Source organism: Hypomesus transpacificus, chromosome 7 (assembly GCF_021917145.1).
Source record: "Hypomesus transpacificus isolate Combined female chromosome 7, fHypTra1, whole genome shotgun sequence".
NCBI classification, from domain to species: Eukaryota; Metazoa; Chordata; class Actinopteri; order Osmeriformes; family Osmeridae; genus Hypomesus; species Hypomesus transpacificus.
Genome location: NC_061066.1, coordinates 8971795 through 8982997, shown reverse-complemented (window position 1 = coordinate 8982997; position 11203 = coordinate 8971795). Strand labels below are relative to the sequence as shown.

The window sequence follows — 11203 nt, the reverse complement described above, 5'->3', positions numbered from 1 at the left end:
CTCCTGAGCCTGGTGGAAACTGTAGCCAAGTGTGGTGTGAGTGAGTGTGTGTGTGTGTGTGTGTGTGTGTGTATAGACAAGTGACCATCAGTTGCAATGCTGCAATGCATCCCAGTCTTATGAGCTCATACCCTCCTAGGCATGGGAACGTTGGCAGGCTGGTTGTAATTGTCGAAGCAGACACGATAATGGACGAATGTTTATGATCGTACATTTTCACAGCTAAATATTCACAGCTCTGATTGTAAAACAGAGGCAGGAAAGAGAGTCCACGTGTCTGAACCTTCCTGGCAAGCCTGAACAGGCCTGAAAAACAGGTACTGAAGTAGCCAATCAGGTGGGATACACTCCTCCCTCTTTCCACCAATCCAAGCAGAGGAAATGATGGATGCTGAGAGATTTGTTTTTATTAGATCTCAGAGAATATTAAGATGGGAAAAACTGTGGAGAAACATTGACTTCACTTTCCTACTACCGTGGCCAAAGACCACTGGTTTAAAAGACTATATTAGTGTGTGGGCGTGATTGTGTGTTTGTGTGTGTGTTTGTGTGTGTGTGAGTGTGTGAGTGTGTGTGTGTCAACCATGGCTACTGAGATGCTATCAAGGTAAATTGAGATTAAGTCATTCAGTCCTAATCTATCCTAAAGTCCTAGGATCTGGTCATGCAGACGAACACAAGCACCCAGACCAAACAAGATGGACTGGATCAGAAGTGGAAGAAACAGATGGTTTAAAGGGAGGAGCGAAGGGAGGTATTGTGCCACTTGAGAAAAGAGGGGATGGAGGGATGGAGGGATTGAGAGGTAATCCTTTTCCCTATCCTCTAATGAAGACATCCGATTACGATCCACGCAAAATCCATCAGAAAGCGCTTTTCTCATTGTCTATCAATCAGTTTGTGTGTGTGTGTGTGTCTCTAACACACACACAAAGTACACACTGTCAAAAATGTAACTTGTGAAACTGACTTGTGACTGATCTTGACACACATTCTTCATTCCACAACTATCATAGGTCAAACATATCCCTCCCTTCATCCCTCCATCCTTTCATCCCTCGCTCCACTTAGCCCTCTATCCCTGAAAAACTGTGCTTCTTTATTCTCTGTCTCTGCACAGCAGGGGATAAGAGTAAGGTCATAGAAAGTCACAAGGATTTCAAACTCAGGCCAGTAGGGACATACAGTATAAACACTGAGACAGGAGAGAGAGAGAGAGAGAGAGAGAGAGAGAGAGAGAGAGAGAGAGAGAGAGAGGGAGGGAGAGGTAGAGAAATGTAGAGAGAGAGGGGTAGAGAAAGGTAGAGAGAGAGGTATAGAGAGAGAGAGGGAGGGAGAGGTAGAGAAATGTAGAGAGAGAGGGGTAGAGAAAGGTAGAGAGAGACGTAGAGTGAGAGAAAGATGGAGAGAGCGAGAGAGAGAGAGAGAGAGAGAGAGAGAGAGAGAGAGAGAGAGAGAGAGAGAGAGAGAGAGAGAGAGAGAGAGAGGAAGGGGGACTGCAGTCCCAGAAAGAGCACAATACCAGGAGTCAGGAAGTAGAGCACTCAATTAAGGCCAGCATGGCCTAGATGATATACACTCCCACAATGCACTCCTGCTTAGTCCTCTCTGACTCTGTCTTTAGTTCTATAACCACATGTCCCACCTTTCTCTCATCCACCCCTTTGTCCTTTTTGAGCCCCTTTCTCACCCTCCCTCCCTCCCTTCATCTCTCTTTCTATCACTCTCTATCTCCATCTCTCTCTTTTTCACTTTCTCTCCCTCTCTCTCTCAGACTTTATTCTGTTGAGAGGTGTGGCCTAACTGCAGTATACCTGCCTGCTGCAGCACGCTTGCAGCATGACCACAGGCTTCTGGTGTTGAATAATTCAACACACACACACACACAGGGAGAGATATAAGACACCAAGGATGGCATCACACACACACACACACACACACACAAGCACAGACCTGTCACTGCATCCACCACTAGAAAAATGCTACATGGCTCCAGAAATATTGAGTCAGCATTTGGGTCAGGCTAGGTAGAGAGCTGGAGGCAGGCAACCAGTCAGCCAGCCTGTCACTCTGACAGTCATTCAGCCAGCCAGCTAGCCAGTCAGCAAGCAAGCCAGACAGTCATCCAGTCAACAAGCCAACTAGCCGGTTAACAAGCCAGCTAGCCAGTCATCGAGTCAACAAGCCAGCTAGCCAGTCATCCAGTCAACAATCCAGCTAGCCAGTCAGCCAGCCCGCAAGCCAGTCATCCAGTCAACAAGCCAGCTAGCTAGCCATTCAGCCAGCCAACAAGCAAGCCAGTCATCCAGTCAGCAAGCCAGTCAATCAGCCAGCCAGCCAGCCAGCAACCCAGCTAGCCAGCCTCTGCATTACCTCACATCACCTCTCCAAATCAGCTGGCTAGCTCCCTCCACCAATAGCAGCCAAGGCTCCCAGCTAAAGCCAATACAGACTGCAGCTTGTGTAACTGCCATCGACAGTCTCTCTCACGCTGTCCCTCATCCAGCCTGCAGCCCAACCTGACCAAGGCCGATCCACTTTGCTGACCGAGGAACTCCACAATAACCCTGCATGTCCCATTTCTAAAGGGAAGGAGGCCCAGGTCGAGGACTCTCTTCCAGTTGCCGTGTCTCAAACATGGGGCTTCTGGGAGATATCGGCCCACTCCTGGGTTTTACTAGATGAAAAAAAAACACTGTAATCTACGTAGCTCTATTTATGAAGGTGAGGTCATGCTTTGGTGTCACAACAACAAGCTCAGGGAGTCACACTAAAATCCTCCTTTCCTGCACAGAGGGGGATAGAGAAAGAGAGAGGGAGAGAGAGAGAGAGAAAGAGAGAGGGAGAGAGAGAGAGAGAAAGAGAGAGGGAGAGAGAGAGAGAGAAAGAGAGAGGGAGAGAGAGAGAGAGAAAGAGAGAGGGAAAGTGGAAGGATAGAGGGGGCAGGGACTTTGATGACTTATGACAGTTTGGGAGAAGCTCAGCAACTGTCCTCCTTTTCTCCTCTCCAGTCCTCCCTTCTTTCTCTCTCTCTCTCCCTCTCTCTCTCTCCTTTTCTCTCTCTTTCTCTCTCTCTCTCTCTCTCACTCCCCTCCTCTTCTGCCCTCTCCTCCTTCTCTTCCATCTGTCGGGAGCAGGTATTGGTTGAGAAACCAGAACAGGTTTCTAAGCTATACACAAATCACTCTGACTTAACTATGCCACACAGACCCTTCTCTCCCTCTCTTTCTCTCTGCAGGAAGAGTACAAAGGCTGATGGGACCTCTGGTTAATATGTCTCCACTGTCTGCTACACTGGATCCCACGCAAACATGTCATCACCCGCCGTCCCACATGTCACACTTCCATGTACACATCCGTGCTTGTGTGTATCTGTGTGTGTGTGTGTGTGTGTGTGTGTGTGTGTACATGCGGGTGTATATTATGAGTGTGTGTGTGTGCTCATGCCCAGATGGCCATACTGTGTCCAAATCGGAACGGTTGCCATGGAGCAAAAGGGAGAGCAGATCTCTGCGTCCTGCCCAAGTTACCGCCAGGTCAGAGGTCACAGGAAAAGCTGTTTTCAGCAGGACAGGTCACCACACCAACACACAAACAAATGGATGTCAAGGCTACCAAGCAGACATCACCACTAAGAGACGTCATACCTGCAGTCTCACCAGTAGAACACCAGGATTGTGTTTTAATTTGAAAACATGTCTAAGGCTCTTGTTATTAGAAAACGAGGGCCAGAGGGTAATGATGGGGATGTTGCCCCGTTTGCTCCAAAGGCGCATTTGGGGACAGATGGTGAATGATGGACCTGCGTGTCAACACACAGGGGACATTTATTATGAAAAACTGGCGACTGGATTGAGCTAGAAAATATTTGTAGTATTTTTAATCTCACCATTGTGTCACTATCGTTATTCGTAATACGCAAAATGATGAAACTACTTCTAACTACAGAGGTTTTTCTCTTTTCCCTTAATCTGGTTGAGTTAATCCAACCCACCCCCTTCTCCAAATCAACACACGGAGTCTCCACTGATAATACAGATACTGACGGAAAATGTACACCACATCACCCTTTCGATAGTATCAGTAGGCTAGCACACAAAAGATCGACCAACCCTTTTGAAAGCAGTTTGAAAGCTAATTATTTCGTGGAAAGATCCATAATAATTGTATCAAAACTGATATGGCACATGTGATAACATTGCGATCGAATGTACCACACCGTAACAAAGTTTCAACTGCCTTAAGTTATTTTTGCTCTGAAAAAATTGAATGCTGATTAAGGTCTACAGTAGCTACTGTATACTGTACTGGCTACTTACGTTCCGAGAATCTCTTTCAATTCAAATATTATCTTTATGTCGTCCACTTGTTTTTTCCACGACCCTTTCCCAGAGTCTCCATTCTCCCGAGCCATGGTGATGAAACCGGAAAAAACGGGGCAAACGAAGCTCTATGCGTCTCACAGCCCCTGAGCGATGCCGTTTTCCCACGCTTGGAGTTACACGCTTCCTGCTCGTGAAGCTCAGAAGCATGTGTTAGCTCAAGACGAAACAGAGAACCTTCAGTCAGTGTCCGTCAGTCCTCCACAAATGTAACGATAGCACACAGGCTGTAGCTTGTGTTTAATCCTTTCTGTCTGCCTTGTTGTCCGTTTGACCGACAACCAACCGTCGGGGGGTGCACCTGCAATTATCTAACTGCTGGATTATCTATTTGACGTAAATTGCTCGCTTTGTCGTTTTCATAAACACTTCCGTTTAATCATTTCGCTGAGATGATTGTGTTCCTCCCTTCAGCGGTGCATCACCCTTTGAGTGGACAATTATTTCATATCGCATGCTGCTTGCCATCGGTTGTTATGGCAATGTGATAGCGGATAGCAAGTTGCTCATCATCTCCCGACCTGTCCGCGTTGCGCACAACTGTGTCTATGTGAGTGCACGCGCGCCCGTGCATACGACTCTGTGGAAGTGTGACTCGATGTTAAGACTCAATAGATAATTCGCAATGCACCAAAACGCTTCAGTCAAAATGTCCTTAATTATTTTGTATGTTGACCGAAACACGTTGTTTGGTACATAAGGTACATCATAAAGCCTTATGTAATCTTGTGCCCTTGACAGGACACGTAGACATAGAACGATCAAAGAAGTGTGTGTCGGGACACCAGCAGTTTCAGATTGAAAATGAGGACATCTGACTTGGCTCATCACATGACTGAATTTGAAGGATTATGTTGTCTATGTGCAGTTTCATTACATGCATGACAAGCCTATGTTTTACTCAAACTAATTTATTCAGGCATAATAACATACATGTCATTATATGTGTAGCAATTTTTATGATATTAATTTCTCTCTCACTCTGTCTGACCTCTCTCTCTCACACACACGCACACACACACTAGTGAGGCTGCTGATGATGGATCACAATGCTCCATCCTTTCTCTGCCATAACGTCCTTGGAGGGTGAATGTTTTTGTGAGGAAAAAAGGGGAAAAACACGTTGAATCTGTGAGTGGATGGTGATGATGTTGGAGGCCGTGTGTTCCCCTCTCAGGGCTCATGAGTATTCCAGCTGCAAACTACTGCAGTTCCATCTCAGCTCAGGAAAATCACTCTCCTTTTCTGTCCATCCCCTCCCTCACTCCTTTTCTTTTTAAAACCTAGCTCTGAGTCAGCAAGTCTCTGAAGTTTGATTATTCAAGTCCCCCCCCCCCCCCCCCCTCCCCCTAACGGTCCCCACTCCCAACCCCTTCCTCTCAAAGATGATTACTCAAGCTTGGCTGGAAGAGGAGAGGTATAATTTATGTCCATCTTGGCAAGCCGTTTGACGAAGGAGAGATGGAGGGAGGGGCTGGGAAGAGGAGGGGTGGGGAGAGGGGACGCTCGCTTCTCTCTTTCAGTGGCTCGTCCGCTACCCAGCAGCACCCCCGGTTAAGTGGACGAACGTGGCGCTGCTGATGTCATCCTTCGCCTCACCATGCAGAGACACTGTGACCAAAACAACTGGGGTGCAATAGTCAAGGTCATTCTGTCACACCCACACTATCACAATCTTTACAATTCAATAGATAGGACTTTTCTAATGTCTTATATTACAGATACCACATGAACTAATGATGGATTAAGCAGGCCTTTGAAGGAGCTGTCTCACTGTTTCAATAGGGTCCATAGTAAAACGCTTGTCTCACATTACCCATGACTGATTCTAAGGGAATGCTGCCCCCTATAAGCTAACAGTGGTATAAAATTAGTTTGATCACAGAGGGCAGCTTAATACTGTGGAAGCAAATCAGTGACATGTTTTGAATTTTAAAAGGAATTGGATACTTAATATTAAAATTGTAACACTACCAAATTTCTTGGTTTTGAATTCACCTCTTGATATTCAACCTTGTTTCAAATTGAAATAGGACTTTATTTCAATATAAAAAATATTTTTCAACGTATTTCACCTTTCGAATTTGAGCAGCATGAATTTTGTTCATTTGAATTTCTTAAGCTTGAGAAGGGGGAATCAGAATTTTTCTTTTTGAAATTCGAGCAACCTGAATTTATTTCTCAGATTTTTAAGAGGTGAGTTCAAAACCCCAAAATTCGGTGGTGTTTAAATTTCAATATAAGTATTCAATACCTTTTAATTTCAAAACATTATGTCACTTATTTGCTTCCATAGAATACACTTGATGAAATTCATAAAGGGCTTGAATTCCTATTGGCCAAAGACAGAGACAGGGAAACATGATGTAAGCCACACATTTATTACCCAATCAGAACCCCTGTTATCCACAAACATGTTAAAACTAAACAAAGACAAAAAGAAATACTTTTACAGGAACCAAAGATGATGGGATATATGAATGCTTATAACATCATGCACAAATGTTCATATTGCTATTAGAGTGTCTATACCACCCCTTTCCCCCCCTAAAATGTACTTTATGTGAAGTGAGTGTGTGAGCTGCTTATGTGTATGCTAACCTTGTGGGATACTGATTACGTTAATAACATAACACTGTACATACATACCATGATAAGACTAAGTTCTTTCAGAGCTGCACTACAAAGCCAGTCATTATTTAGTGCTGCTATCTGGCCGAGCACACAGCCTTTTGAGAGAACACGAGGTTCCAGTATTTACAGAAGAAGAAACAGGAGACCCACAGAACAGAGAGATTTGCTTAAGCTTGTCCTTCTGCATGACCCTTTATGCATATAGATCTCGAACAAGTGGAAGACACACTGTATGGTGGATGAAACCAGCTTACATGATGCTTGGCTTCCGGGTCAAATCCCCTCCATTCTAGTCCCACACAGAACGTTCTGTCTGTAACAGACAGATTACTCTTTTAATCCCCCTTGTGTTTGTTGATTTTAATCCAGGGGCAAAGGGTAAAATAGAATGTTTACTGACCAAGTTATTTACATGCAACAACAGTGTACGTGTGTCTCTGTTGCAGCGATGTAGGTCACTGTTGTGCCTCCTCTTCCTCTTCTTCTTGCTGCTGGTTCTTTTTCTGCGGGGATAAGTGAGAAAGTCAGACTACAGACACAGTGAGTGGTGAAAGAGACGTCTTATCTCTGATGTGTTTGGGACCTGTCCTACATTGTTTGACAGTTGGCAAATGTTTGGCCAGAGTTTGTGTGTGTGTGTGTGTGTGTGTTGCAGAACAAGTCAACAAAAGGTTATTAAAATATTTGTCTTTGTGGAGTGCTGTTACAGTTAACGGCCGACAAAGACAATCAAGGCGTTAAAAGTGTCTCAAGCGAGACGTGGATATCACTTCCTGTTTGGGTGTTCACTTCCTGCTTCACTTCCTGTTTGGGTGTTCACTTCCTGCTTCACTTCCTGTTTGGGTGTTCACTTCCTGCTACACTTCCTGTTCGGGAGTTCACTTCCTGCTTCCTGCAAGAACGAGCTACTCTGCAGTGGCTTGTTCTCTCACCAGTTTGAGGAAGTCGATGAGCTTGTAGGCGTCCTCGCCGCTCGACAGGTCCACAAAGTCACGGGGGATCCTGTAGCTCAGACAGGGGCTCGGCTGGACTGTCACCTCGCTGGTGGTGTGGCGGAACGCAGGGGCCTCCTGGACACACACACACACACACAGTTTGCACCATAGCAGCTTGTGGGAGGATCCGGTTCACGTGGACAGCGGTGATGTCACAGAATAGTCATTCACCTGCTGGGCTGTGTCCCCCTCTTCCTGATTGGCAGAAAGGCTGTTCCCTGAGGTTAGCTCCTCCCACGTGAAGAGAAGAGAATCGGTGACCTCACCAAAGGGGTTCAGATCGATCAGCCACACCTTTCCCTGTCACACACATAAACATGGGTTGAAAACCCCCTGAGACAGACACAAAGGTACAACAACAATATGGTTGGATGTCAAATATATCATAAAGAAATATATAACTAACCCAGCTGTCTCTGTAGACATCCAAAACAACTGTAAAACAGAAGAAAAAAATATTCTGAAATATTACGGTCAATCATCGATACAATGCGGATAATGCAATATACTACACAGAGACTGGAGAGAGACTGTGGAGACACTAGAAAGAGACCGCAAATAGACTGGAGAGAGACTGTGGAGACAGTAGAGAGAGACCGCAGATAGAGGGATATCAGAAGAGACTCACAGTCTTCCTCCAGGAAGCGGTGCTGGATGTTCTGGCTGAAGAACTCTTGAATGGACTGGGAGATCTGAGCCTCCTGCTTAGAGACGTGATGGTAATGCTGGGTGTAGTCTCTCTGAGAGATACCTGCAGGGGACACACAGAGAGGGATACACAGACACAGATGCTTATTCAATCTGATAGCCTATCGGCTTCAGTTCACTACCGGGGGTCAAGACGATGTAAAGAATATGCTCCTCTACTCCTCCACCTCACCTATCAGTTTGTTCTCTTTGACGAAACACCTGAACTCTCCTCCAGGGATCAACTCACTCCACTTCCTGAGGACCAGCTGCAGAGCACAGCAGCACAGCTCCGTCAGCACTGAATGAGAAAACTGGGAGACACTAAAGATCCCAACCGTGTGTGTAGGTGTGTGTATCATACTTCATAGTTGATAGGTGGATCCGGAGTGTCCTGGTCACTGCAGTGAAGGAATCTGTAGAGGGAGGAAAACAATCAATCACAAGACTGACAGCCCACCACACACACACACCACACACACCACACAAACACACACACCACACACACCACACACACCACACAAACACACACACCACACACACCACACAAACACACAAAATCAATGAGAGCTGCATCCCATGCATCAAAGGCCTCGGTACATTGTGGAAGCGTCGTAAATCAACCAGCTAATTAAGTGTTGCCTATACCAGGGCTGAAACAACCAGGCGTTGTAACCCAAAAGAAGAAGTCTATCTGAAGCAGGGGTCCGTCTCTCACAACCACTCTGACAGGACAGCTGAGGCACTGCCCTCCAGAGCTTCAGCTGCGGATAGGAGACCGAGACGTCTGAAATCCCCCCGACGCTAAAAAGCTGCGTGCTTTCTTACGGCTGTGTGAGGTCGTGGGTGATGAAGTCAGAGCTCTTGAAGAGCAGGAAGATATCGCTTAGACTCTGACACTGCAGGGAGCTGTTCAGAGCAATCCAGTTAGCGTCCTGGAAGGAGAGAGAGGGGGGGGGGGGTAGGGAGAGAGAAGAAAAGGAGAGAGAGAGAAATATTCAAAGATAAATCATCAGGAATCACCACATTGCAAACTCTTTCAGTGTCCCTCATATGTGTTTGAATGAGAGGTTGTAGTCTTGTCAACGGAAACATATCTATATAGTATTTAACCTGAGGTACACAGGGAAGTCTGGAATCTACATTTACATTTATGCATTTAGCAGACGCTTTAATCCAAAGCGACTTCCAAGAGAGAGAGAATCTAGAGCTGTGAGAGAGATATGTACCTTTGGGGCGCTCCAGTTGAGCTTGGGAAAGACTCGCCCTCCAAGGGTGTTTATGGCTTCCAACACCTTGGAATTGAATTCTGGGAACTCCGGAGCCTAAAAAACACAGCCAAGCTTTATTTATACACACAAGGAAGCAGCAGTTTAGATTCATAAACAGATGCAAATATCTGTTAAAATATTTATATGTTGACTTACTATGACAGTGGTGGTTGTTTCATCATCTGACCACTTGTGATTTAGAGGATGAAAACAAAACACCGATAACATTAATGTTAAACAATATTGTAATTTTCAAATAGAAGATTGTTCATCTACAGTTCGGTTTGTTTGGTCTGTACCTGAATGTCCTCTTCTTCCTCTGAATCACTGTTAGTTTGGTTTTGCTGTGTGCTGTTGTCCCTGTAGAGAAGAAACACTAACTGTGAGTTTGTTTATGTGTGTGTGTGTGCATATGCATGTGTGTGCGCGTGTGAATGGGTGTGTGTGTTTCTGTGCTTACCCCCCAGAAACTACCAGTGTTCCATCGTCCAGTAAATAATCAATTACATTCTGAGGCAGCGGAAGAATCAAACTACAAAACAGAATGAATAGGATCATCACCGTCTACGACGACCACGACAACGGATAAATCACACAAACTAAATAGCGGCAAGCTACACCACACATCTATTTGACAGGTGTGCACTTATTTGATAACTTTGTTATCCCCGTTGTCCCAGGATACGATGACAGGCATAATCTAGTCTAAAGAATCCGGATTGTTGTCTCCGGCCACATAAAGGAAACATAAATTCACCTTCACAATAAGCACAAGTCTTAGCAAATGTTAACTCTAATACTTGTCAAGTGCACAACTGCCCAACTGGACAACGTTAGCAAGCTAAGTTAGCTATTTTAGCTACCGTGTCAATGTTAGCATTTTTTGGGGGGGCAAAACCATTAACAACATGTTCAACACTATTCTTGTCTGGTGTATGGGTTTACCTTTTGATAGTATGTTTCTTAAATATCGGATACCAGGCCGAAAACTGACAGTTGACAACTTGCTCCTTCTTCATGCTGCGATTCCTGTACCGGAAGTTAAGTGTGTCCATCTATACTTTCCGTAAAGAACTAATAAATACGTCCTATTTGATGTATCATTCACTTCTCCAGCGAATCGAATTTAAAAGTACTTGCGATATTTCTGTCTGAATATATGTAAAAGTATAAAGCATACTTTTTTTGATGGAATGGGAAATTATCCTTTTCTATTTCTGTGAAGGATACCATT

General features: G+C 45.1%; 1 protein-coding gene across 2 annotated transcripts; it reads right to left on the bottom strand.

The window, feature by feature from the left end:
• Nucleotides 1-6747: 6747 nt before the first annotated feature.
• cdc123 (cell division cycle 123 homolog (S. cerevisiae)) lies at nt 6748-11192 on the bottom strand. 2 transcript variants are annotated; one of them, XR_006956282.1, is made up of 14 exons: nt 10915-11192; nt 10430-10501; nt 10269-10329; nt 10126-10158; nt 9928-10023; nt 9527-9633; nt 9063-9114; nt 8892-8967; nt 8640-8762; nt 8418-8446; nt 8183-8311; nt 7949-8086; nt 7417-7519; nt 6748-7329 (listed from the first exon to the last, which is right to left on the bottom strand). XR_006956282.1 is itself a non-coding variant. In XM_047022440.1 (13 exons), exons 1-13 carry the CDS (start codon nt 11022-11024, stop codon nt 7472-7474), a joined length of 1074 nt encoding a protein of 357 aa, XP_046878396.1. In that variant the 5' UTR covers nt 11025-11192; the 3' UTR covers nt 6748-7471. The 2 variants fall into 2 exon arrangements, 1 of the variants encoding a protein (XP_046878396.1); XM_047022440.1 differs by having other exon boundaries at nt 6748-7519.
• Between the last annotated feature and the right edge of the window lie 11 nt (nt 11193-11203).